General features: G+C 42.1%; 2 protein-coding genes across 3 annotated transcripts; both read right to left on the bottom strand.

The window, feature by feature from the left end:
• Positions 1–2,309: 2,309 nt before the first annotated feature.
• On the bottom strand, positions 2,310–10,019 carry tmem168b (transmembrane protein 168b). The gene is made up of 5 exons (XM_021576056.3): positions 8,339–10,019; positions 7,885–8,190; positions 7,499–7,641; positions 4,689–4,963; positions 2,310–4,522 (listed from the first exon to the last, which is right to left on the bottom strand). Exons 1-5 carry the CDS (start codon positions 9,164–9,166, stop codon positions 3,975–3,977), a joined length of 2,100 nt encoding a protein of 699 aa, XP_021431731.1. The 5' UTR covers positions 9,167–10,019; the 3' UTR covers positions 2,310–3,974.
• Positions 10,020–10,536: 517 nt separating this feature from the next.
• Positions 10,537–22,393, bottom strand: samtor (S-adenosylmethionine sensor upstream of mTORC1). Of its 2 annotated transcripts, none has more exons than XM_021576065.3 (5): positions 21,856–22,393; positions 15,011–15,152; positions 14,593–14,724; positions 14,300–14,414; positions 10,537–13,931 (listed from the first exon to the last, which is right to left on the bottom strand). In XM_021576065.3, exons 1-5 carry the CDS (start codon positions 22,016–22,018, stop codon positions 13,299–13,301), a joined length of 1,185 nt encoding a protein of 394 aa, XP_021431740.1. In that variant the 5' UTR covers positions 22,019–22,393; the 3' UTR covers positions 10,537–13,298. The 2 variants fall into 2 exon arrangements, with proteins under 2 accessions (XP_021431740.1, XP_021431750.1); XM_021576075.3 differs by lacking the exon at positions 21,856–22,393 and adding an exon at positions 15,441–15,821.
• Positions 22,394–26,804: the final 4,411 nt, after the last annotated feature.

Raw genomic sequence — 26,804 nt, 5'->3', positions numbered from 1 at the left:
GCCCTCTCTTGGCAGGTTTGCTGTGGTGCCATATTCTTTCCAATTCTTGCAATTTACTAATAATGGATTTAATGGTGCTCTGTGGGATTTTCAAAATGTCAGATATTTTTTTATAACCAAACCCTGATCTGTACTTCTCCACAACTTTGTTCGGAGAGCTCCTTGGTCTTCATGGTGCTGCTTGCTTGGTGGTGCCCCTTGCTTAGTGGTGTTGCAGACTCTCGGGCCTTTCAGAACAGGTGCACAGTTGTGGCCAAAAGTTTTGAGAATGACACAAATATTAATTTCCAAAGTTTGCTGCGTCAGTGTCTTTAGATATTTTTGTCAGATGTTACTATGGAATACTGAAGTATAATTACAAGCATTTCATAAGTGTCAAAGGCTTTTATTGACATGAAGTTGATGCAAAGAGTCAATCTTTGCAGTGTTGACCCTTCTTTTTCAAGACCTCTGCAATCTGCCCTAGCATGCTGTCAATTAACTTATGGGCCACATCTTGACTGATGGCAGCCCATTCTTGCATAATCAATGCTTGGAGAATTGGTGGGGTTTTGTTTGTCCACCCGCCTCTTGAGGATTGACCACACGTTCTCAATGGGATTAAGGTCTGGGTAGTTTCCTGGCCATTGACCCAAAATATTGATGTTTTGTTCCCCGAGCCACATAGTTATCACTTTTGCCTTATGGCAAGTTGCTCCATCATGCTGGAAAGGCATTGTTCTTCACCAAACTGTTCCTGGATGGTTGGGAGTAGTTGCTCTCAGAGGATGTGTTGGTACCATTCTTTATTCATGTGTTCTTAGGCAAAATTGTGAGGGAGCCCACTCCCTTGGCTGAGAAGCAACCCCACACATGAATGGTCTCAGGATGCTTTACTGTTGGCATGACACAGGACTGATGGTAGCGCTCACCTTGTCTTCTCCGGGACAAGCCTTTTTCTGGATGCCCCAAACAACCGGAAAGGGGATTCATCAGAGAAAATGACTTTACCCCAGTCCTCAGCAGTCCAATCACTGTTCCTTTTGCAGAATATTAGTCTGTCCCTGATGTTTTTCCTGGAGAGAAGTGGCTTCTTTGCTGCCCTTCTTGACACCAGGCCATCCTCCAAAAGTCTTCCCGTTACTGTGCGCGCAGATGCACTCACACCTGCCTACTGACATTCCTGAGCAAGCTCTGTACTGGTGGTGCCCCGATCCAGCAGCTGAATCAAGTTTAGGAGACAGTCCTGGCGCTTGCTGGACTTTCTTGGGCATCCTGAAGCCTTCTTCACGACAAATGAACCGCTCTCCTTGAAGTTCTTGATGAGCCGATAAATGGTTGATTTAGGTGCAATCTTACTGGCAGCAATATCCTTGCCTGGGAAGTCCTTTTTGTGCAAAGCAATGATGACATGTGTTTCCTTGCAGGTAACCATGGTTGACAGAGGAAGAACAATGATTCCAAGCACCACCCTCTTTTTGAAGCTTCCAGTCTGTTATTCGAACTCAATCAGCATGCCAGAGGGATCTCCAGCCTTGTCCTCGTCAACTCACACCTGTGTTAACGAGAGAATCAGTGACATGTCAGCTGGTCCTTTTGTGGCAGGGCTGAAATGCAGTGGAAATGTTTTTGGAGGATTCAGTTCATTTGCATGGCAAAGAGGGACTTTGCAATTAAGTGCAATTCATCTGCTCACTCTTCATAACAGGCAGCAAACTTTGCTCAAAATAATTTTTGTGTCATTCTTTTTTGTGTCAAACTTTTGGCCACAACTGTATATACTGAGATCATGTGACAGATTAGGTGACAATTCGATTGCACACAGGTGGACTTTAACTAATTATGTGACTTCTGAAGGTAATTGGTTGCACCGGATCTTATTTAGGGGCTTCCGAGCAAAGGGGGTGAATACATGTGTGTGCACCACTTTCCATTTTTTTTAAACAAGTTATTTTTTTCACTTCACCAATTTGGACTATTTTGTGTATGTCCATTACATGAAATCCACATAATATCAATTTAAACTACAGGTTGTAATGCAAGAAAATAGGAAAAACACCAAGGGGATGAACACTTTTGCAAGACACTGTATGTGAGTCCCCAGGACTAGGGGGTCCTGATTTGAAAAACACTGCATTAACATTAAGTTTGTTCCAAATCTGTAAACTCCGTCAATATTTAGCCTAATGTTCTCTGATAGCCTGAAAGGAGGTGGTTGGCTGCATTAGACTAATTGACACTTAATGACCTTATGAAGAGATTACAGCAAAGTGGAATAGACAGGCACACCAGCAGAGCGCATAATTTGTCCATATATCAATTAAAAACACTGAAATCTCAATTTTTATTGCATAGTTGAGAATTCTGTCAATGCTTAAGATTAAAACATTTCCATACACACAGTTGATTAGGCTAAGCTTGCATGTCTAAATCACTGTATATGATAAACCCCAGAGTACAATCACGCATAAATGCAAGATCACATCCTACATTGGGTCCATATTCCTCCAGGTAGTGCAATCAGTATAGGTACAGTAACAACCCTCAGACTCCCTGAGGTAATTGTGGTAGATACCAGACGTCCCAAAAGCAGTACAAAGTTATTCATACAAAATAAATGAATAGCAGATGTGAAACAGCAGTGATAGGGAAAGGGGGATACCTAGTCAGTTGTACAACTGAATGCATTCAACTGAAATGTGTCTTCCGCATTTAACCCAACCCCTCTGAATCCGAGAGGTGTGGAGTGCTGCCTTAATCGACATCCACGTCTTCGGCGCCCGGGTAACAGTGGGTTAACTGCCTTGCTCAGTGGCAGAACGACAGATTTTTACCTTGTCAGCTCTGGGATTCGATCCAGCAACCTTTCAATACTCTTCAAAGCTTTGACATAAAGTAGTTAATTAAAAGCTGAATATACAAATAGGCCTAGATGTATGGAAACGCATGGATAGCAATCAAATATGAAAGTATCGAATTAGAAATCCACATTCGACTCTTGAAAATAAATGAAATAACTATTATCGTAATACAATATCCTAGTAACCTGATATCCTTTTTTAAACAGGGACAAAAGGCCATTTGTGAAAAATATCAGATTTACAAAGCTGGATGGGGGCATGCATTGGTCATAATAGATGAATGGTGCAATCAGTGTAACCACTGCAACTTTTTGTTGTTTGAAAATCCAATCTGGGAGAGTGACAATATGATACCACTTCTACAGCAGCAGGGCTTCTCAGCCTGAAATTGTGATAAATTGGGAAAAAGGTGTATACATTTCAATTTGAATTTTTAGAGCGATTGAATTAAGAGAAAAGTTTAAAAAAGGTGGGAATAAGCCAGTACAACTGGAGTTCAGAGAACGGTACAACTACCCCAATAAACCCACCAAAAGACTAGAAATGAAATTATGTAAAACAAAACTCTAATCAAATCAAATAACCACCACTAATGAATCTATAGAATGACTTAAGGAATAGCCAAACAATAATTTGGGAAAGAAATATGTAGTACTACATCAAAATACCATAGTACATCAAAATCAGGAACCTCATATCAGTAACTTAGTACTTTAGCACACATAAGCAAAACATATAGCTCACACACACAATCTGTAACTGTCTAGTTAGTCATTAAAGGGAAACCTTGGGATTTCAGCATGCTAGCAGATACCCATAGACATCCACTCATTGTGCTAATGCTAGTGACCTCTAACTTCCTTCATACTTGACACAGAGACATGATATCTACTAGTTCATCTGACTCTGGGGAAGTAGATAAAGAGCCTCATTGCCAAACTCCCGAAGTATCCTTTTAAGATTTCACAATCAACAGCTGCCTTCACTGAGGGTCCTAAAAACTCAGCGATCAATATCACGCAACCAATCAATCAATTACAAAAACTGATTTAGAAAACATTTCTGTACGGTGAAAAACATGTAAATACAAAGTGAAGAAGCCTTAGACAGTATGATTCTTACAGAGGTGAATTTCTAAGATTTGACCAACTTGAATCCTTGGCCAGTGTCTAGTATGGCTGGGGGAAACCAGTTGAGTTTGACCCTTTTGAGGCACCGTAGGCAGACACTGCATAGCCAAAGCAGGTTCAGCCCCCCACACCAGAGCGCTAACTGGACCACGGGGTAGGTCATCCTGGGGAAGTACATCCTCCAGTGTTGAGTGACATCACTTTCTGTGGGCAGGTGCAGTGTGTAATCACTCCAGTGCTTAGAGATGCCGTAGGCAGCGGTGACAGTCCTTCCCCTCTCTGACCACTGGACAGTGCTGTCTGCATTGCAGTTGTACTCCACCCACTGAGAGGTGAAGTCCCCAAGCTGGGGGGTGTCCTGGAGCTCAATATCCGTGGCTCGGGCTAGCTGGGCCCCCTGCACCGCCACATAAAGCCCCCCCACCTTCCTTACCTCCTTAACCCAGGGTAGGGAGTTCTCACTGTCCAGGACCAGGATGAGGCGGGAGCAGGAGTCATTGTTCTTCTCCCTCCACCATTCCAGGATCTTGTCCAGTTGAAGGGTGCCCCCTCCTGACAGACAACCACAGCACAGGGCAGAGTTAGAGAGAGAGCAGTGGAATGCTGTGGTGGATAGTACTTTATTTTGTGGTTTCAGTACCATAAAATAATGTGCTACAGAGAGTGAGTTAAAGTAACTGAGCTTCACAGAATGACAAAACTTCTAAGTGATTGGTACCTGCTAGTGCCCACTCCCCGCTGCGGTGGGTATGCCCACTGTAGAACACCACATAGGTGTCGTGGCGAGGCCCATCGGCTGTGCAGAGCTCCATGAAGGCTTTGAGCTTCACCTGTAGGGCTTCCAGAGTCACCCCGCTGGTGGAGTAGTCGCAGCCGAACGTCTCGATCATGTGGTAGGAGAAGAAATTCTGTATACTGTTCAACATGCCCGTGGAATGCATGTTCAACATATGTACCTGGTCCGGAGGTAACAGAGTGGGCTGCCCATCAGGACTGCAAGGGAGAGAGGAGGAGTGAGGATGATTGCAGTAAGGGTAAGTTAAATTAAAGACTGTACAAAAGTATGCGCCCGTGTGTTGAGTAAGTATAGTATAGTATAGTTTGTACTGTACAATGCCTTCAGAAAGTATTCATACCCCTTGACTTTTAACACATTTTGTTGTGTTACAGCCTGAATTCAAAATGGATTAAATAATAGTTTCCCCTTACCCATCTACACACAATACCCCATGAAAAAAAAATGTTTTTAGAGATTTTTGGAAAAGTACTGACAATTAAATACAATAGTATTTAGTATCTCATTTATATAAGTATTCACACACTTGAGTCAATTCATGTTAGAATCACCTTTGGCAGTGATTACAGCTGTGAGTCTTTCTGGGTAAGTCTCTAAGAGCTTTGCACACCTGGATTCTACAATATTTGCACATTATTATTTTTTTAATTCTTCCAAGCTCTGTCAAGTTGGTTGTTGATCATTGCCATGATCACAGCCATTTTCAATATGATTTTAAGTCAAAACTGTAACTAGGTCACTCGGGAACATTTGATGTCGTCTTGGTAAAGCATCTCTAGCATATATTTGGCCTTGTGTTTTAGGTTATTGTCTTGCTGAAAGGTGAATTTGTCTCTCCGTGTCTGTTGGAAAGCAGATTGAGCCAGGTTTTCCTCTAGAATTTTGCCTGTGCTTAGCTCTATTACATTTATTTTTTATCCTGAAAAACTCCCCAGTCCTTAATGATTACAAGCATACCCATAACCAATGTGCCCTCTAATATGTGGTGTTCAATGCAGGCCTACATTGCATGAGACTTTTAGAAAACATTTTTAGATTATGAAGGGCTTGACATTAATTAATGATCTTTTACTTGATCTGTAACACCATGGGCCAAATAGGTGACTGTAAATTGCATTGTGAGATGCAAGAAACTACTTTACAAAATATAATGAATTATTATTACCATACAGAGAATTAGATCATGTAGGCTACCCCTCTACCTATTTGCATAATCAAGCCTGTCTCAAAATACAACACTGCCCCTTGAATTAAAACATAAGCTTTTTTTTCCTCTCACCTGACTGGCTTTACAACAACAGCTTGAAATGTAGCCTACCAATTTTGTGCTCTTGTAAGAAACAGTAACTCCCCATTGCTGACCTATACTTATCTATAACTGGGCTAATAACTCACACCTAGCAAAGAATATCAACAAATGTGCACATGCGCAGCTCTGCACTCTGATCTGATGTGAATAGCGCATTCACTCGCTGATTAAAAGACCGCTTGTGGGCTACACCTGACGATAGAATTCTCTGGCTCTGCCTACAACAAATTTGCAAACTTAATCCTGCAAAGTTAGATTTGGTTTGGTCTGTTGCATTGAAAAGGGGCAGATTTGATGTTGATGCCATCACAGAAAAAACATTGATCTATATAGTGCAAACTAGTTGTGCAAACTCAGTAAAGTTTCATCTCTTGCGTCTCTGCACGGCATGGCATTTCTTCTGCGTGGCAGTCCTGGAGGAAGTGTGCAGCTGCGCACACGCACAGTTTAGAGGGAATATATCCCAAAACATGATGCAGCCACTACTATGCTTGAAAATATTGAGTGGTACTCAGTAACATGTTGTATTGGATTTGCCCCAAACATAACACTTTGTATTCAGAACATAAAGTTAATTTATTTGCCACATTTCTTGCAGTATTACTTTAGTGTCTTGTTGCAAACAGGATGCACGTTTTGGAATATTTTTATTTTGTACTGGCTTCCTTCTTTTCACTCTGTCATTTAGGTTAGTATTGTTGAGTAACTACAATGTTGTTGATCCATCATCAGTTTTCTCCTATCAGAGCCATTAAACTCTAACTGTTTTAAAGTCACCATTGGCCTCATGGTGAAATCCCTGAGCGGTTTCCTGCCACTCCGGCAGCTGAGTTAGGAAAGACACCTGTATCTTCGTAGTGACTGGGTGTATTGATACACCATCCAACGTGTAATTAATTACTTCACCATGCTCAAAAGGATATTCAATGTCTGCTTTTTCTTTTACCCATCTACCAATAGGTGTCCTTCTTTGCAAGGCATTGGAAAACCTCCCTGGTCTTTGTGGTTGAAATTCACTGCTCGACGGAGGGACCTTACAATTATGTGTTGGGTACATATATTGGGTAGTCATTCAAAAATCATGTTAAATACTATTATTGCACACAGAGTAAGTCCATGCAACTTATTATGTGATTTGTTAACAAATGTTTAACTCCTGGACTTAAGGCTTGCCATAACAAAGGGGTTGAATACTTATCGACTCAAGACATTTCAGCTTTTCGTTTGTAATTCATTTGTAAATATTTCAAATAAAACTTCGATATTATGACGGTATTGTGTTTAGGCCAGTGACATAAAATCTCAATTGAATCCATTTTAAAGTCAGGCTGTAACATGAAAATGTGGAAAAGGTCAAGGGGTGTGAATACTTTCTGAAGGCACTGTATATATATTTGGGTGTCCACTATCCATACATTCCTACCTGCAATAGTTGGTGGGGATGACCACTGCATACCCCACACATGTGCCGCCTAGGCAGTTTCCCAGCTCATAGAAGAGGCCGTGGAACAGAGACTCCAGAGCCAGGACCAGCAGGAGCATACTCATAAAGATACTGCTGGAGGACTGAGACACAGACAGACACAATGGGTCACATTCACACACTAACCAAATAAGGAGGACTATGAAGTTAAGATGGCTCTGAATATCTATGACCTCAAAAACTATGGGAAAGTGTCCAATCTCAATTTATTTTATGCCAGTTAACATAGCTTATCAATAAAACAGACTAAGTTATATGAGCCATTAATGTATAACATTGCTGGTCTGGACTGAATAACAGTGCTATATCAATGACTGGAGACATACCTGCCATGATAAAGCAGCCAAGATGACAGTGGACACCAGACTGAAGAGCACCAGGCGTTCAGAGATGAGACAGAAGTGTCTGACTCCTTTAGAGGCCATAACCTTGTCTAGGCAGCTGCTCCCGGCTCCCTGGGCCAGACACACCCTCTGGCAGTCACTAAGCTTGGTGTGGAAGCCCCACAGAGTGATGATGAACACCACGTGACAGATGGCCCAGAACACCCCACTCAGCATGAAGCCCGGGATCATCAGGTACCACCGGTCCAGGTCCACCAGCTTCAGGGCTGCCAGGATCCAGAAGCCCACCTGGGAACAAGAACCACAATGCAAGTAAGTCTACTGTTGACTATGTGTTTTTATCCTCAATTATTTTGTGTGTGCATCATTGTACTCACATGGCTGGGGAAAATCTATATGCATTTTAAATGTGTCAAATAAAATGAATTCAAATCACCTCCGCCAGCAGCAAAGGCAGGAGGGACAGCCTGCGCCACAGCCCCCTCCAGGCAAGGTAGGGCAGCCAGCGCTCGGTCACCGACAGCCCACTGAAGTACACGTCCAGCAAGGGGTCGCAGATCAGCTGGCTGAAGAAACATGCCAGGGCGAAGGGGTTGGTGGTGATGCCCAGAGCCTTGAAGAACAGCACCGCAGTGATGATGGAGAAGCAGACCAGGTTGGGCAGGGCCAGGAGAGCCTTCATGCGCAGGGCCACCATCAGAGTAGCCAGGGCCACCACCAGCACCACTACACTCATGGACTTCTGGATGAATAAGACAGTACTGGCGATGGCAAAGCCTGCCAGCTCCAGGGCCTCTGCTGAGGTAAGGAAGGCAGGGCGGTACCTGGTGCAGCCACACATCCTCTCCAGCAGAGCCCACAGCGTCCTCAAGACAACACTGGCCAGCAGGAGGTAGTTGGTGGCTTGCTCTTTGATGTTGCTCTCCAGAGTGGGGTTGTTGAGGAAACACAGGAGGCCAAGCAGGAAGCCAAACCACAGGTGGAGGAGGCTCAGGCTGACTTTTTCCATGCTGAAGTAATAGTACAGTATGCTTGCTATACCGAGGACAAACAGGGCCAGAACAAATATGATGAGGATCATGGGTTCCTCAGTCTTTTCCCATCGCACATAGAGCCCCAGGCAGAGAGCCACCAGCAGGTTCAGACCAGACAGGTAGCCCAGACATCTGACAGAGGACCACATGTTGACCTCTCCGTTGACCTCCTCCAGTCTGGTCATCGCTGCATGCAGACAGTGACTGACACAGTACCGTAAGCGAAACATTTTGATATGTAAGAGTAGCTAACAGTTTGTTACAGCTGGTAACGTTATTAGTTAAGAGTTCAGAGGCAATTAAAACCTTTCCATGAAGCAAACTTAGCTAGCTAGATTGCAAGACCATGGCGAAAAAAAAGTCACTCACTAGCTAGCCACCTTGAACTAACAGAGCAGCAAACTTTGAGCTAGTGATAGGTAGTCTAAGCTAGCTAACGTGAGCTAGAAGTTACTAGCTAGTTAGCTAGCTACATGGTTTTTGCTAGCTACATGATTTGCCGGTAGCTAGCTTGCAGTTGTACGACTGGCAGATGGTACGCTTGATTACATGGTCCGTTTGCTGTTTCTCTTCTTTCGTATGTAAATAGATAAGTCTCATACAAACCTAGCTAGCCCAAATGAATGTATTTCACTTGAAGAAGCAGTAGACAAAATACTTATTTTCCACTTTGAAAACTTTTCGGTCAAATGACTGCCGCCATCAAACTAGAACGGCGACTCTACGTCACTACGGCAAGTCAGTAGTACAAACAAAGTGGCGGAAAGTCGAAGTATGGAAATTCATAAAGTGTGATGACTAATCAATCAATCTAGACGTACTGTAAATGAGGCTCTTCCACTAAATATTACAAATACTTTATCAATATAGGTCAAAACATACTACACATTGATATACTTATGCCCTAACTAACATGATCAACACCTAGTAGGCAGATTGTAACGGGCTAATGTGATGCTCAATTAGCCGTTACAAGACAGGTAGTTTGGCGTAGCAGAGAATTTTAGACCAACCATCTTCTTTAGAGTCACCCAAACATGTATCTTCTAGAATGTTGGTGTCCAGTTGCAGGTGGTTCCCTTGAATTTAGAAAATGTACCATTATTAAAATAAATACAAATGTTGTAATCCAACAATGCATATGCCACTATCTTGTCTACTTCATATCTTCTCTCATTGATTGAGACAGTTGAGTCCACCCGAAACTGCCGCTCATGACACTCACTGGTCTCGATCAATGAGAGAAGATTTGAATTAGAAACAAATCGTAGCGTACCCATCATTGGATTACTTCATGAAGCAAAAACATTTTAATAACAGAGGATTTTCTAAATTGCAACGAACCACCTGAAACTGGACAGTTTAGAAGCACATGTTTGGCCGAATCGAGAACGAAGATGGTATCGCCAAATTAAGGATGGTCGAAAAGTCTGCTACGCCAAACAGTACCTATCCTGTAATGATCCTGTAATGGCTAATGAAAGCATTACATTAACCCGTTACAATCTACTAGATAATCAATACCATGACTAAATTAGTTCACTTCAGTCCTATAGGAAAACAGTGAATGGAAGAGGACACAATAATCACACACGAACACTGCATTTCCATTCATTTATAAAAGAGAGAAGAAAAAAAAATGCACACTGTCGAATTCCTTAATACTGAAAATGAAGCTATTCATGCAAGTAATGGACTTAAACTCTTGGAAGACAGATGAGATGTATCCCTAAATGCTAACTGGTACAATTGACAACGCTCAAGAAAATGAACTATAATGAGAAATGTATTTTGTATTTTCTGTTAAAGAGAAATAGTTGAAAATACACCAAACATGAACTGACCAGAAAGTTAACAGATTTAGAGCAAGTAATTAATGAAAGATGACAAATTTAAACAAAATATATTGTTCTTAGGGTAAAACATTGAGCCAATGATACTTTGCAGTGGTAGATGGTAGTAGGTAGCTCATTTGGGCAGTTGCACATGACAAACATTTGGCAAAAGAAGCCCGTTGTATGCTGACAAGTGAAGTGTGAGTTTTCCAACACAGTATGGCATGAGAATCAGGATTGCAAAAACATTACTGGGGATAAGAAAGAAGGCACCTTTAGGATTACAGGTATCCTGATGTACATCATACAGTTTATACTAATAAGACTATGGTTGTTTGTGTAGCATCCCAAATGGCACCCTATTCCCCATAAAGAATAGGATGCCATTTGGGAGACCTAATCCTAAATCCCCCATGACAGGAATCACATGACTCATGGCAGCTGAGAGATTCATCTACTATTTATGACGTAAAGTGCCACAGACAAGTACATTACAACAAACACACATCCACACTAAAAAGGGGAACATAAATACCATTCCCCATAAGATACAGTACTTTCAGGAAACACCTGGCTATTGCTAAAATGCACTTTGATGGGATCAGAAGTTGCATGACTAATGATGAGACAGCAGGGTATTAGTGCAAAACCTCATTGAGGTGAATCATTTGGAATTGTTTGAGCGCTCATAACAAGATCATTTTAAATTGTTTGGAGTTAAAACTTAAGCAGAGTACACATTTAGTACTTTCATGTGTAAAGTGATAGTCAAAATGTACTTCCTGATGCAATGAATGACTCGTTATTTGTTGATACACCTATACTAGCAACCCATGAAAAAAACAATTAATATTTTTAATTCGGAAATGACGAATGCTAGTCCCATGTAGCTGTTGGTAGAGAGTGGCACTTGTAGCGCCAGGGTTATGGGTTTGATTCCCATGGGGGACCAGTATGAAAAAAGTATTAAAATGTATGAACTTACTACTACTGTAAGTCGCTCTGGAAAAGAGCGTCTGCTAAATGACAAAAATGTAAAAATGCTTAAGGCAAATGTTGCTGTCCTCAGATACGATGTAGAGTAAAGGAAGAGAGATGAACAGCAACTGACAGCTAGAGCTTTAGTCTCTTGGTTGACCTGTTTCACATCAGTGAACATAAGAGGTTTTATCGCTACATACACCGGATAGGTGCAGTGAAATGTGTTGTTTTAAAAGGGTCAGCCATAATAGTACGGTGCCCCTGGAGTAAATTAGGGTTAAGTGCCTTGCTCAAGGACACGTCGACAGAGTATAGGCAGTCTTCTTTTTTGGAATATGTTACCAGTACCCATAGAGAAGCTACCAGCTACCTATAAAGAAGCAAATACATAAATCCAGACATATTATTGATCTGATAATGTAGCCTAAGTATTGTTACAGAAAATAAAGTGATTACAAACAAGGATGTAATGACAAAATGCTAAATGTTCTGGGTTACAACATTGAAGGTAAATTAACATTGATTAAAACCAGTTTCTTCACACCAGCACAGAAAAGAGAGCAATGACTAGTTCACAACTCGTACCATGTTACACAATGAGAAAAACACAGTTAACAGTTTCACATTAGTAAAAGTAATTACGTACACCTATCTTAAAGTTCTGAAAATGCTACAAATCTATTGTAAAAAGAGCCATGAAATCAGCCAAACAAAATGCTGAATTAAAACGCCATTTTCACACATCGTGTTAGACAAGACCAGTGTTCAAATGGGAACAAATCAAAACATTTTGGCTGAGAGTACAATGTATTTTTCTTCTTATTTTTTTTAGAAAATGTAAATGCATACCAAGAATTAGAGAAAGTCTAGCCTCACCTGACTAACATCTCAATCGCTCCACTCCAACCAAACTTGACAAACCTCTGTGGTATCAATCCATTTAAGAGGGATTTAAAGTCAGCGGCTTGCTGGCACTGAAGCACATTCACTGTTTAACTACTAAGAAAAAGCCTTTGAAGGAGTAAAGATTGCTTTTCTTCTGTTAGTAGAGTGAGATCAAAGATGGATAAAAAAAAAAAACAAGGGGCAGACTTACTCTCAGTCTATCCTGAGGGTATTCAACGACCAAGTTTTTATTTTAAAAAACTACCTTATTTACTGACGTGTGTATTGTGTTGAGTGACTAACCATCGAAGATATTGAAAAAAATAAACTGACTTCTGTAAACGTCTTTTTCTTTCACTCTGTGCAAACTGCATTGTTAAGGAAGAGTAGGAGTGTGAGAAGAATGCAGCAGGTTCATTTGGTAGCGCAGCAGTTGTGTACAGACAGACTGTATCCCTCCCCCTTGGGCCTAACCACTCGATGTTGCATGTCTGAAGGCTCTGGATACGTATAAGTAGTGTGGCGTTAAAGCGTCACCCATATTGCTTCCACATTACAGATCTGCAAACATTGAAGGGTTATGGCCAAGAGGAGTGGTAGGGATCGAATTGGAACTGGTAAAAGAGAAGAGAGTAGCTAGTAGGGTTTTAGCTGGTCTAGCTCAGCTCTGCAGTAGAATGGGGTCCTCCAGCTCGTGTAGGAAGGGCACAGAGCTGCTCTGGCTCTCTCCGCTATCCGAGTCATATGGCGTGTCGGGCAGCTCCATGAAGCCCCACGCCAGCTGGTCGTCCTCGAAGTCGGAGCGCACCTGAACTGGCACGTCGGTGTAGTCCTCCTCCTCAGGGGATTGGAAGTCCTGAGGAATGTAGAGCATCTCGGGGTAGTTACGGCTGACCAGGTCGCTGGTGGTGGCCAGGGACACCTTGCGGAAGGCGATGAGGTGCATGTGGGAGAACTTGATGTACTTGCAGCGCCTGAAGCCAAGCGACTCCACCGCCACGCGCCAGCTGCGCATCATGAGGGTGTGGCGGTTCTGGTGGGAGGAGTCTGGGGTGATGATGAGCAGCAGGCCGTGCAGTTCCAGTAGCTCGTGGGCCTTCTTGCAGCAGATCCAGCGCTGGTAAGGCGAGGGGAAGTAGGAGAGGAGCAGGGAGAAGACCACTACGTGGAAGAGCTGGGCGGGCAGGGAGTCAATGGGGCTACGCAGCTGTCTCAGGAAGGCTTCCACTGTGTCGCCAGCCAGTTGCAGAGGCTGCTGGAGCTGGAGGTTGAGGAAGTCACACTTGTATACACTCTGAGGGGAAAGGGTAGAAACAGATACTTTAGAGCAACACAAGCTGTTCTCATCATGCAGTAGCATTTTAGACCCATATCTAAGACGCACTGTTCTTAATCCATTTAGTTATCTAAATCACTCGATGCTAATATTCTGCCAGTTCCTTCACAGCAGGTCAGGTTTCATTCCCATCAACTGTTGACACTTACTGTCAAGGGACAGCATTGTTCTATGGTCTGATATTCACACAATGAATATCCCTGACATTTTTTAAATATATTTAACTAGGCATTTTGTCCCGGTAGCAAATTAGTGAGTAAGACAGTAAGAGTCAAGACTTTCTAGCTGGGACCGAGGGAGTGATCACGGAGAGTAATAGTACATACCTCGACCGCAGGCACTATGTCAATACCGACTGTGAGGAACTCGTCAAACTTCAGGAAGGGGTTAAAACAGCTGCCAACGTCCAGCAGCCGCATTTTACCAAGCTGGAGGATGGACCTTCAACCAGAGGCTTTAAGTTAACGTTAAGTATGACAGAGTAAGAATGCTTAATGAGAGCAGTAGCTAATAGAGGTAAGATGTGTCAATATGAACACACAACAGAGCATGCTGAAACAGAGCAAAATAGTCAGATAAAAATGGACATGTTTGATTTAACACTGTCACAATACAGTACCTGGGGATAGAGGAGCTATAGGGCTGGTCACTCAGAGCTGTGGCCGACATGGCCATGGCAAGCCTGGCACTCTTCTCATCCTTCTCCAACATTCTTTTCATCCCACCATCCTGAAAATACTCCTGGCAAACACTGGAAAAATAGTCCCGAAACATCCCACATAATGGTATTAATGCCTTAATGTTAAAACAGTGATATGCTAAGAAATAAAAATGGGGCAAATCCTAACTCTCCATTGGAATAAATGCATGACTAAGTGAAAATTCAATAAACAGAAGTTAGGATTTACCCCACAGTGTTGATATCGAAAGGGCTGGATGAGTCATCGGAGTAAGCATAGAGCAGTGGAGTTCTGAGCTAGTACAACACAGCCAGAGGGTTATTTACAAGGTCTCCTTTTGTGGGGGGACTATTTTACCTGCGACACCACTCGATGCGTCCCTCTCCCTCGCAGGTCTTGGCCCAGTGGTTGTCAGCCAGGTTCCTCATGGCCAGGGCGTATTCACTCAGAGTCTGTTCATCTTCACAGTGCTCTCGCCAGATTTTCTCAAAATCCCCCACTGTGGAAAGATAACAGGCAGCAGGAGGTTGAAACAAAGCTAACAAAGGCAACCAAATCACCTCACACCATACAGTATGACATACATATAGTAAAACTACTAAGCACTGTAGGCTACATGAAAGTGGGCCAAACACTGATGCTTTGTTTTCCCATATCACCACATTGAAATTCTTCATTATAAAATGGCAGGAATTGAAAGTTTGTCCTGTCAGTTTTGTTTCTAAAAATAACACGCAAGCATAGAACGTACGTAGAGTGCACAATAAGCCAGCATGAATGTACCTACTTATAAAGTGTGGCCATGCATTCAAGAGGAATCACAATCGTTCAGCCCTTCAGATGAAAACACCACAGGCTAACACCGCTGACGCAACATTGCTTCAACATTTTCAAAACAGTTACTCATTATATGTCTGGCATATCTGAAAACTGGATTTTCAATAGCGGTCTTCACTTCTGTTCCTAGGTCTAGATCTTCACAAATTTCCTGCAACAGGTCTTCCCAGACGCACAGCAGAATGTGTGTTTCGTGAGTAAACACGCTGATAAGGAAGAAATCCCATGACCACATGGGGGAAAAACCTATCAGATTTGCAGAAATGAAACGACAACAAGACGGGCTGGAATAAACAGCAGTAGTACAAAGCATGATTACTGTGGTAGCAATGCCAAGCAGACCAGATCATGCTTTATTTATTAACCAATCATGGTGTCAGCTGACAGGGTCTTTTCAAGAGCATCAGCTAGCCAGTCCTTCTGCTAAAGTGGAAAGGACCTGTTGAATGCTACTTTTTTTTTTTTTTTTTATTACTTTGTGTGATTATTGCAATATATACCTACATACTAGTTGAAGTCAGAGGTTTACATACACCTTAGCCAATTACATTTCAACTCAGTTTCACAATTTGACATTTAATCCTAGTAAAATGTCCCTGTTTTAGGTCAGTTAGGATCACCACTTTATTTTAAGAATGTCATGTCAGAATAATAGTAGAGAGAATGCCTTATTTCAGATTTAGTTCTTTCATCACATTTCCAGTGGGTCAGAAGTTTACATACACTCAGTATTTGGCAGCATTGCATTTAAATTGTTTAACTTGGGTCAAACGTGTCAGGTAGCCTTCCACAAGCTTCCCACAATAAGTTGGGTGAATTTTGGCCCATTCCTCCTGACAGAGCTGGTGTAACTGAGTCAGGTTTATAGGCCTCCTTGCTCACACACACTTTTTCAGTGCTGCCCACAAATGTTCAATAGGATTGAGGTCAGGGCTTTGTGATGGCCACTCCAATACCTTGACTTCGTTGTCCTTAAGCCATTTTGCCACAACTTTGGAAGTATGGTTGGGGTCATTGTCCATATGGAAGACCTATTTGTGACCAAGCTTTAACTTCCTGACTGATGTCTTGAGATGTTGCTTCAATATATCCACGTAATTTTCCTCCCTTATGACATGGTGCCATCTATTTTGTGAAATGCACCAGTCCCTCCTGCAGCAAAGCACCCCGACAACATGATGCTGCCCCCCCTGTGCGTCACGGTTGAGATTATGTTCTTCGGCTTGCAAGCCTCCCCATTTTTCCTCCAAACATAACGATGGTCATTATGGCCAAACAGTTCTATTTTTGTTTCATCACACCAGAGGACATTTCTCCAAAAAGTACAATATTTGTCACCATGTGCAGTTGCAAACCGTAGTCTGGCTTTTTTTTTTAATGACGATTTTGGAGTAGTGGCTTCTTCCTTGCTGAGCGGCCTTCAGGTTGTGACGATATAGGACTTGTTTTTACTGTGGATATAGATACTTTTGTACCCATTTCCTCCAGGATCTTCACATGGTCCTTTACTGTTGTTCTGGGATTGATTTGCACTTTTCGCACCAAAGAATGTCCATCTCTAGGAGACAGAACGAGTCTCCTTGCTGAGCGGTATGACGGCTGCGTGGTTCCATGGTGTTTATACTTGCGGACCTTTGTTTGTACAGATGAACGTGGTACCTTCAGGCGTTTGGAAATTGCTCCCAAGGATGAACCAGACTTGTGGAGGTCTACAATTGCTTTCTGATGTCTTGGCTGAGTTCTTTTGATTTTCCCATGATATCAAGCAAAGAGGCATGGAGTTTGAAGGTAGGCCTTGAAATACATCCACAGGTACACCTCCAATGGACTCAAATTATGTCAATTAGCCTATCAGAAGCTTCTAAAGCCATGACATAATTTTCCAAGCCGTTTAAAGGCACAGTCAACTTAGTGTATGTAAACTTCTGACCCACTGGAATTGTGATAGTGAGTTCTAAGTGAAATAATCGGTTGAAACAATTGTTGGAAAAATGACTTCTGTCATGCACAAAGTAACAGACTTGCCAAAACAATAGTTTAACAAAAATTGTGTGGAGTGGTTGAAAAATGAGTTTTAAATGACTCCAACCTTAGTGTATGTAAACTTCCGACTTAAACTGTATATACATACCATTCAGCTATTTTTTTTAGCTGCCCAGCATCTGAACAAAACAAGCTGCAGAGCAAAAATACTAATAGGGCTGGATTCAAGCCGTAGCTCTGAAGTTCGGTGTTACAGCGCAATTTCATTTTAAAAGGTCATTTCCGATTGAGCCGACATATGCAGCGTTTACCTTTAATGCAGTCTCTGCTAACACGGGAACATTGCCTTTACCATTTGATATCGCGTTGTTGCGCAGCTGTTCAGCGCTACAGACTGAATTTAGCCCTAGACGCTGCCCAGTTTGATAATCACAACATAAGAGCACAGGGCAAATCAACCATTCAACTGGTAGAATAACTTAACACAATCTAAACTTAAACTGTGGCACTGGATACTCTTTCAGTAAGATTAGCTAATTTGGGATCATGCATTGCTGCAACGCAACCAAAATATCTGCAGTTGAGAAGACTTGCCTCATGATAAACAGTCTGTTAGAAATTAGTGATGGGGGAGGGGACGATAAGTTACATGTCAGGATATTTAAAATAAAATAATGTATGTACAGTATCCTATTAAACAATATGTTTCCTTCATAGCTTGTACTCTTTTTAAATAGGGAGCCAATTTGTTTTCAGCACTTTCAATTTCCATGACTGATTAAAACTAGTTGCATGCTCTCTCGTCCCTCTGCAGCAGACAGTGCCTTCAGAAAGTGTTCACACCCCTTGACCTTTTCCACATTGTTGTGTTATAGCTGGAATTTAAAATTGATCAAATTAAGATTGTATGCGTCACTGGCCTACACACACACAATATCCCATGATGTCAAAGTGGAATTATGTTTTTTTTTTTAAATGTGAAGATGCTGGAGGAAACGGGTACAAAAGTATCTATATCCACAGTAAAACGAGTCCTATATCGATATAACCTGAAAGGCCGCTCAGCAAGGAAGAAGCCACTGCCCCAAAACCGCCATGAAAAAGACAGACTATGGTTTGCAACTGCACATGGGGACAAAGATCGTACTTTTTGGAGAAATGTCCTCTGGTCTGATGAAACAAAAATAGAACTGTTTGGCCATAATGACCAACATTATGCTTGGAGGCAAAAGGGTGATGCTTGCAAGCCGAAGAACAACATCTCAAATGTGACGCACAGGGGTGACAGCATCATGTTTTGGGGGTGCTTTGCTGCAGGAGGAACTGATGCACTTCAAAAAATAGATGGCATCATGAGGAAGGAAAAGTATGTGGAGATATTGAAGCAACATCTCAAGACAGTCAGGAAGTTAAAGCTTGGTCGCAAATGGGTCTTCCAAATGGTTAATGACCCCAAGCATACTTCCAACGTTGTGGCAAAATGGCTTAAGGACAACAAAGTCAAGGTCAAGGTAGAACTGAAAAGGCGTGTGCGTGCAAGGAGGCCTACAAACCTGACTCCGTTACACCAGCTCTGTCAGGAGGAATGGGCCAAAATTCACCCAACTTATTGTGGGAAGCTTGTGGAAGGTTACCAAAAACATTTGACCCAAGTCAAACAATTTAAAGACAATGCTACCAAATACTAATTGAGTGTATGTAAACTTCTGACCTACTGGGAATGTGATGAAAGAAATAAAATGGTGAAATAAATCACTCTACAATATTATTCTGACATTTCACATTCTTAAATTAAAGAGTTGATCCTATAAGACGGGGACTTTTTACTAGGATTAAATGTCAGGAATTGTGAAAAATTCAGTTTAAATGTATTTGGCTAAGGTGTATGTACACTTCCGACTTCAACTGTAATTGTATGGTCCCGCAGTGAAGCAGTGAATTTCAAACATATTCAAACAGGGAGGTTTTCCATTCCCTCGCAAAGAAGGGCTCCTATTGGTAAAAATAAAAAAGCAGACATTGAATATCCTTTTTTAGCATGGTGGTTATTACATTTTGGATGGTGTATCAATATACCCAGACACTATAAAAATACAGGTGTCCTTCCTAACTCAGTTACTGGAGAGGAAGGAAATTGCTCAGGGATTTCACCACGATGCCAATGGTGACTTTAAATTAGTTACAGTTTAATGGCTGTGATAGGAGAAAACTGAGGATGGATCAACAACATTGTAGTTACTCCACAATACTAACCTAATTTAAAAAAAGAGTGAAAGGAAGCCTGTATAGATTAAAATATTCAAAAACGTGCATCCTGTTTGCAACAAGGCACAAAAGTAATAATGCAAAGAAATGTGGCAAAGCAACTATTTTTTTGTCCTGAATACAAAGTTATGTTTGGGGCAAATCCAATACAACACATTACGGAGTACCTCTCCATATTTGCAAGCATAGTGGTGGCTGAATTATGTTATGGTTATGATAGTAATCGTTTTAACGACTGGAGTTTTACCAGGATCATTTTTTTTTAACGGAATGGAGCTAAGCATAGGCAAAATCCTAGAGGAGAACCTGGTTCAGTCTGCTTTCCACCAGACACTGGGAGGTGAATTCACCTTTCAGCAGGACAAGTGTGGCCAAGTTACAGTTTTGACTTATATCTACAGCAAGACCTGAAATGGTTGTCTAGTAATGATCAACAACTAATTTGACAGAGCTTGAAGAATTTTGAAAATAATGGGCAAATGCAAAAATCCTGGTGTGGAAACCTCTTAAGAGACTTACCCAGAAAGAGACTCACAGCTGTAGTTGCTGCCAAAGGTGATTCTAGCATGCATTGACTCAGGGGGTTGAATACTTATTTTTTTATACAGAATGTTAGAATTTTTCTTCCACTTTGATATAGCATTTTGTTAAGATCATTGACAAATAAAAGGACAATCAAATCAATTTTAATCACCTTTTGTAACAAAACGTGGAAAAAGGTCAAAGAGTATGAATACTTTCTGAAGGTATGATGGTGAGCAATATTTTTGAAACATCCAATCGCAATAAAATCACAATACATATCGTATCAGCACCTAAATATTGTGATAATATCAAGTCGTACGGTTCCTGGCAATTCCCAGCCCTATTAGGAATACGTTTACTGGCAGATTCCTCCATTGGTTACGTCTGTACCGCCTGCCCTACATCTGAATGGAAGACAAATTCCTGCAAAGGCCAATAAAGTGAACTGAACCAGAAATGCCTATTCTTCTGACCTCTTTATGGTGTTTGGTTTGTGACCAATGATCTGTGAAGGGTCCAATAGTGAAAAGCATGTTTGCGTTACCTTTGTTTTCAATGAAAGGACCTAAATATTGGAGTTAATAACAAGGAGATAGGATTATGTCTCAATACTAGGCCTCAGACCTTTCAGAGTCCACTTTTTAAAAATGTAACTAGGCAAGTCAGTTAAGAACAAATTCTTATTTACAATGACTGCACACCCAGGCCAAACCCGGACGACGATTGCACTTTGAAGGACATATTAGAAAATGTTTGTTCAAAACAGACAGGGATCTCAATTTAGCAACTCTGGATGATATGTGCTCATACTATTGGCATATGCCGGTGTCTCATAACAACACATAATGGATGCGCCTGAACTTGAGTTTTTACTTGTAGGGTCTTGTTCTTTTCAGTTTCAGAACAGGGGTGTGTGTATTCATTAGCTGGATTCCATTACAAAACGTTTGCAAAATAAACTATAGTGACCAAACGGAGAGGGACCTGAATTTGTCCAATAGAAACTCTCGTTTTAGTTGCAAAACGTTTTCCGATTGGAGTAAACGGTTTCCGTTGCTAAACATTTTGCAACAGAGTCCGAATAATGAATATACCCCATGACGTCAAAACAAAATGCCATACAACCCATGTTGATCTCTTTGCCAGTTCCCGTGATCCAGTATGTTACAATTGAACAACATTACCAAATCACTGGATGGCTGGCTATAAGAGGCGCGATTATTATTATTTTTTTAATTGATTACTGCCAAATCATCTAATGAGGGACAAACATTGCAAACATAGCCTAGTTTAAAGTGCACACTGCAGATTGAAATGTCCACAGGCGGCCTTCATCTAGCGTTAGTTTAACCGTATTTAAATTAAGTGAATGTAACGTTAGGCACATGTCCCATGATTGCACGACAATGTTGTTGTTTTTTTGACAGTAGAGCAGCGAGACCCTGACATGTTGCCAGTCACTTGCAGTTTGTGCAAGGCCCAAAAAATAGGAAATAACGTTAGCTACCTAATCCGGGCCTTGTTTTCGATCAATTTAAATAGCCCGTTTGATGAGAGACGCCGTACTCCTGAATTGGGCAAAGCTAGCGTACCTTCTCTGTATTTTCTTCGCAGTTTTCTATGGACGTTCTTGACAACTCCGGACAATTTTTCCTGCTCCTTCTTCTTGCACCGCGTTTCTTTCGGAATGAGAACGTAGCACGGCTCCAGTTCGGTTTCTGTCTCTCCTGTCTCAGCATTGTTCACCGGGTCCATAGTCCTACGACACTTCTGCTCCTCCTTCACGTCTAGCTACTAGCTAGCTACCGGTGTCGGCCCCCGCGCACCCAATCCACTAGCCAAATACGCGCGCGCTGATTGGTTCGCTTGGAAAGATATACTGTGGAGTTGACAACTGTATGACCAATCACAGAGCTGAAAACAGAAACGCCTTCTAATAGAATTTGTAGCGTCAGCATACAGTTGCATGTGCTGTTTAAATTGAATTATACCAAATATTATGGACATACTGACAAGATACATGTCTCTCCGAGTCCGCCCACAATGGGAGTCGTTGTCCACAAAGTGGAACGGCGGGCTGTGTAGTTCCCGGCTTTATTTTCTTTAGATTGGTGGAAACATCTCATTATTGTCATATTTTTTTGAGTATAGCCCCATACCATGAATATGTGTAGCCATCTCGAGACAACTCCGATATAAAGTGTTTTTTTTTCTCGAAGTTGCCGTGATGTCTACTTATACACTCATAACAATTTAAGAATTACAAAACGTATATTTGATCACATAAACCTCGCATAGCAAACAAGCCATTCATTTTTATGTTGACCAAATTCGACACTCTCATTGACCTCCATACACAAACTCCTTACTTGGTGGGCGAAACGACGAAGAAAAAAAACGCCACTTGCATTGAGGGAGACAGATTTTCTGCCGAGTTGGTAATCTCTCTTCCTCTTCCATGGCGTTGTTGAATATTTGTTTCTGATTGGTTTTAAGGGCATTCTAGAGCGTGGATTATTTAAGAAATAAGGCAGGGGGGGTGTGGTATATGGCCAAGGGCTGTTCATATGTATGACCCATCTTGGAGTGCCTAGACACAGCCTTTAGCCGTGGTATATTGGCCATATACCACACACCCCTGAGGTACCTTATTGCTATAATAAACTGGGTACCAACATATAATTAGACCATTAAAAATAAATGTTTTGTGATACCTGTGTTATACGGTCTGAAATACCATGGCTGTCAGCCAATCAGCATTCAGGGCTCAAACCACCCCGTTTATAATTCCACTTATAAACGGGGTGGTTCGAGCCCTGAAGGCTGATGGCTGAAAGCCATGGTGTATCAGACTGTATACCATGGGTGTGATCAACAATTACTATTTACTGGTCTAATTACGTTGGTAACCAGTTTATAATAGCAATAATGCACCTCAGGGGTTTGTGGTATTTGGCCAATATACCATGGCTAAGTACTGTATCCAGGCACTCTGCATTGCGTGGTGCCTAAGATCAGCCCTTAGCTGTGGTGTATTGGCCATGTACCACACCTCCTTAGGCATAATTGCTTACATAACATACAGTATATCAGTACAGTATAAGGCTTCCATCCCTCTCCTCTCCCCTACCTGGGCTCGAACCAGGGACCCTACTTCAAGGTCTCAGAGCGAGTGACGTCACCGATTGAAACACTATTAGCGCGCACCCCGCTAACTAGCTAGCCATTTCACATCGGTTACACTCACCACCCTTTTGACCTCCTCCTTTTCCGAAACAACCAGTCACGGCACCAATGTAACAGTATAGCGAATGAATGTTTCGCTAAGATCCTAAAGCTGAGTGGGGTGTATTGGGTTGAGGCGCTGCAGGGCGGTGGACCCCTAGGAACAGGGCGATCCAGCTATATTGTGTGCAAGGAAAAAGAGCTCTACAATACTATTAGGCTTATGATATGAAATATACTGAACAAAAATATGAACGCAACATGCAACAATTTCAAAGATTTTGCTGAGTTACAGTTCATAAAAGGAAATAAGTCAATTGAAATAAATTCATTACACCCTAATCTATGGATTTCACATGACTGGGCAGGGGCGCAGCCATAGGTGGGCATCGGAGGGCATAGACCCACCCACTTGGGAGCCAAACCAACCCACTGGGTCCCAGGCCCAGCCAAACAGAATGAGTTGTTCCCCACAAAAATACTTTATTACAGACAGAAATACTCCTTAGCACCTCCTCACCCCTCAGACAATCCTGCAGGTGAAGAAGCCAGATGTAGAGATCCTGGGCTGGCAGGGTTACATGTGGTCTGCGGTTGTGAGGCTGGTTGGACAAATTGCCAAATTCTCTAAAACAATGTTGGAGGCGGCATATGGTAGACAAATGAAAATTGAATTCTCTGGCAACAGCTCTGGTGGACATTTCTGCAGTCATCATGACAATTGCACGCTCCCTCAAAACTTGAGACATCTGTGACATTGTGTTGTGTGACAACACTTCACATTTTAGAGTGGCCTTTTATTGTTCTAAGCACAAAGTGCACCTGTGTAATGATCACACTGTTTAATCAACTTCTTGATATGCCACACCTGTCAGGTGGATGGATTATCTTGCTAAAATGCTCATTTACAGGGATGTAAAGAAATTTGTGCAACATTGCTTTTTGTGCATATGGAACATTTCTGGGATCTTTTATTTTCAGATCATGGAACATGGGACCAACACTTTACATGTTGCATTTATATTTTGGTTCATTATATATGTAGGATTTGCTGTTTGTGTTTTAATGTACAGTCGTGGCCAAAAGTTGAGAATGACACAAATATTAATTTTCAGTCTGCTGCCTCAGTTTGTATGATGGAAATTTGCATATACTCTCTTTGCATATACTCTCAAGTCCCTCTTTGCCATGCAAATGAACTGAATCCCCCCAAAAACATTTCTACTGCATTTCAGGCCTGCCACAAAAGGACCAGCTGACATCATATCAGTGATTCTCTCGTTAACACAGGTGTGAGTGTTGACGAGGACAAGGCTGGAGTTCACGCTGTCATTTTGATTGAGTTCGAATAACAGACTAGAAGCTTCAAAAGGAGAGTGGTGCTTGGAATCATTGTTCTTCCTCTGTCAACCATGGTTACCCGCAAGGAAACACGTGCCGTCATCATTGCTTTGCACAAAAAGGGCTTCACAGGCAAGGATATTGCTGCCAGTAAGATTGCACCTAAATCAACCATTTATTAGATCATCAAGAACTTCAAGGAGAGTGGTTCAATTGTCGTGAAGAAGGCTTCAGGGCACCCAAGAAAGTCCAGCAAGCTCCAGGACCGTCTCCTAAAGTTGATTTAGCTGTGGGACCGGGGCACCACCAATACAGAGCTTGCTCAGGAATGGCAGCAGGCAGGTGTGAGTGCATCTGCACGCACAGTGAGGCAAAGACTTTTGGAGGGTGGCCTGGTGTCCAGAAAGGCAGCAAAGAAGCCACTCTAGGAAAAACATCAGGGACAGACTGATAGTCTGCAAAAGGTACAGGGATTGGACTGCTGAGGACTGGGGTAAAGTCATTTTCTCTGATTAAACCCCTTTCTGATTGTTTGGGGCATCTGGATAAAAGCTTGTCCGGAGAAGACAAGGTGAGTGCTACAATCAGTCCTGTGTCATGCCAACAGTAAAGCATCCTGAGACCATTCATGTGTGGGGTTGCTTCTCAGCCAAGGGAGTGGGCTCACTCACAATTTTGCCTAAGAACACATCCATGAATAAACAATGGTACCAACACATCCCCGAGAGCAACTGCTCCCAACCACCCAGGAACAGTTTGGTGACAAACAATGCCTTTTCCAGGATGATGGAGAACCTTGCCATAAGGCAAAATTCATAACTAAGTGGCTCGGGGAACAAAAAATAGATATTTTGGGTCCATGGCCAGGAAACTCCCTAGATCTTAAACCCATTGAGAACTTGTGGTCAATCCTCAAGAGGCGAGTGGACAAACAAAAACCCACAAATTCTGACAAACTCCATGCATTGATTATGCAAGAATGAGCTGCCATCAGTCATGTGTGGCCAGAAGTTAATTGACAGCATGCCAGGGCGGATTGCAGAGGTCTTGAAAAAGAAGGGTCAACAATGCAAATATTGACTCTGTGCATCAACTTCATGTAATTGTCAATAAAAGCCCTTGACAAATGCTTGTAATTATACTTCAGTATTCCATAGTAACATCTGACAAAAAATATCTAAAGACACTGACGCAGCAAACTTTGTGAAAATGAATATTTGTGTCATTCTCAAAACCTTTGGCCACGACTGTACACCTGTTCTGAAATGCCCCAGAGTCTGCAACACCACCAAGCAAGCGGCACCATAAAGACCAAGGAGCTCTCAGGTCAGGGACAAAGTTGTGGAGAAGTACAGATCAGGGTTTGGTTATAAAAAAATATCTGACATTTTGAAAATCCCACGGAGCACCATTAAATCCATTATTAATAAATGAAAATAATATGTCACCACAGCAAACCTGCCAAGAGAGGGCCACCCACAAAAACTCACGGACTAGGCAAGGAGGGAATTAATAAGAAAGGCAACAAGGAGACCAAAGACTTGCAAAACTCTACAGCGGAGATTGGAGTATCTGTCCATGGGACCACTTTAAGCCATACATTCCACAGAGCTGGGCTTTACGGAAGAGTGGCCAGAAAAAAGCCATTGCTTAAAGAAAAATATAAGCAAACACTTTTGGTGTTTGCCAACAGGCATGTGGGAGACTCCCCAAACATATGGAAGAAGGTATTCTGGTCAGATGAGAATAAAATTGAGCTTTTTCCATCAAGGAAAATGCTATGTCTGGTGCAAACCCAACACCTCTCATTACGCCGTGAACCTCATCCCCACAGTGAAGCATGGTGGTGGCAGCATCATGCTGTGGGGATGCTTTTCATCGGCAGGGACTGGGAAACTGTTCAGAATTGATGGAATGATGGATGGTGCTAAATACAGGGAAATTCTTGAGGGAAACCTGTTTCAGTCTTCCAGAG

This window comes from Oncorhynchus mykiss, chromosome 2, assembly GCF_057628025.1.
Source record: "Oncorhynchus mykiss isolate SJ-2025 chromosome 2, ASM5762802v1, whole genome shotgun sequence".
Lineage (NCBI taxonomy): Eukaryota > Metazoa > Chordata > Actinopteri > Salmoniformes > Salmonidae > Oncorhynchus > Oncorhynchus mykiss.
This window is presented reverse-complemented; position numbering and strand designations above follow the sequence as displayed.

Excerpts from the sequence above, each read along its gene's own strand:
- tmem168b (XM_021576056.3), bottom strand. The coding sequence starts at position 9,166 with ATGTTTCGCTTACGGTACTGTGTCAGTCACTGTCTGCATGCAGCGATG. Across the intron at positions 8,191-8,338 it reads TGCCTTTGCTGCTGGCGGAG|GTGGGCTTCTGGATCCTGGC; the intron begins GTGATTTGAATT and ends TCTTGTTCCCAG. Across the intron at positions 4,964-7,498 it reads ATCCCCACCAACTATTGCAG|TCCTGATGGGCAGCCCACTC; the intron begins GTAGGAATGTAT and ends TCTCCCTTGCAG.
- samtor (XM_021576065.3), bottom strand. The coding sequence starts at position 22,018 with ATGGACCCGGTGAACAATGCTGAGACAGGAGAGACAGAAACCGAACTG. Across the intron at positions 14,725-15,010 it reads CGCATCGAGTGGTGTCGCAG|TGTTTGCCAGGAGTATTTTC; the intron begins GTAAAATAGTCC and ends CTATTTTTCCAG. Across the intron at positions 14,415-14,592 it reads TATAGCTCCTCTATCCCCAG|GTCCATCCTCCAGCTTGGTA; the intron begins GTACTGTATTGT and ends CTCTGGTTGAAG.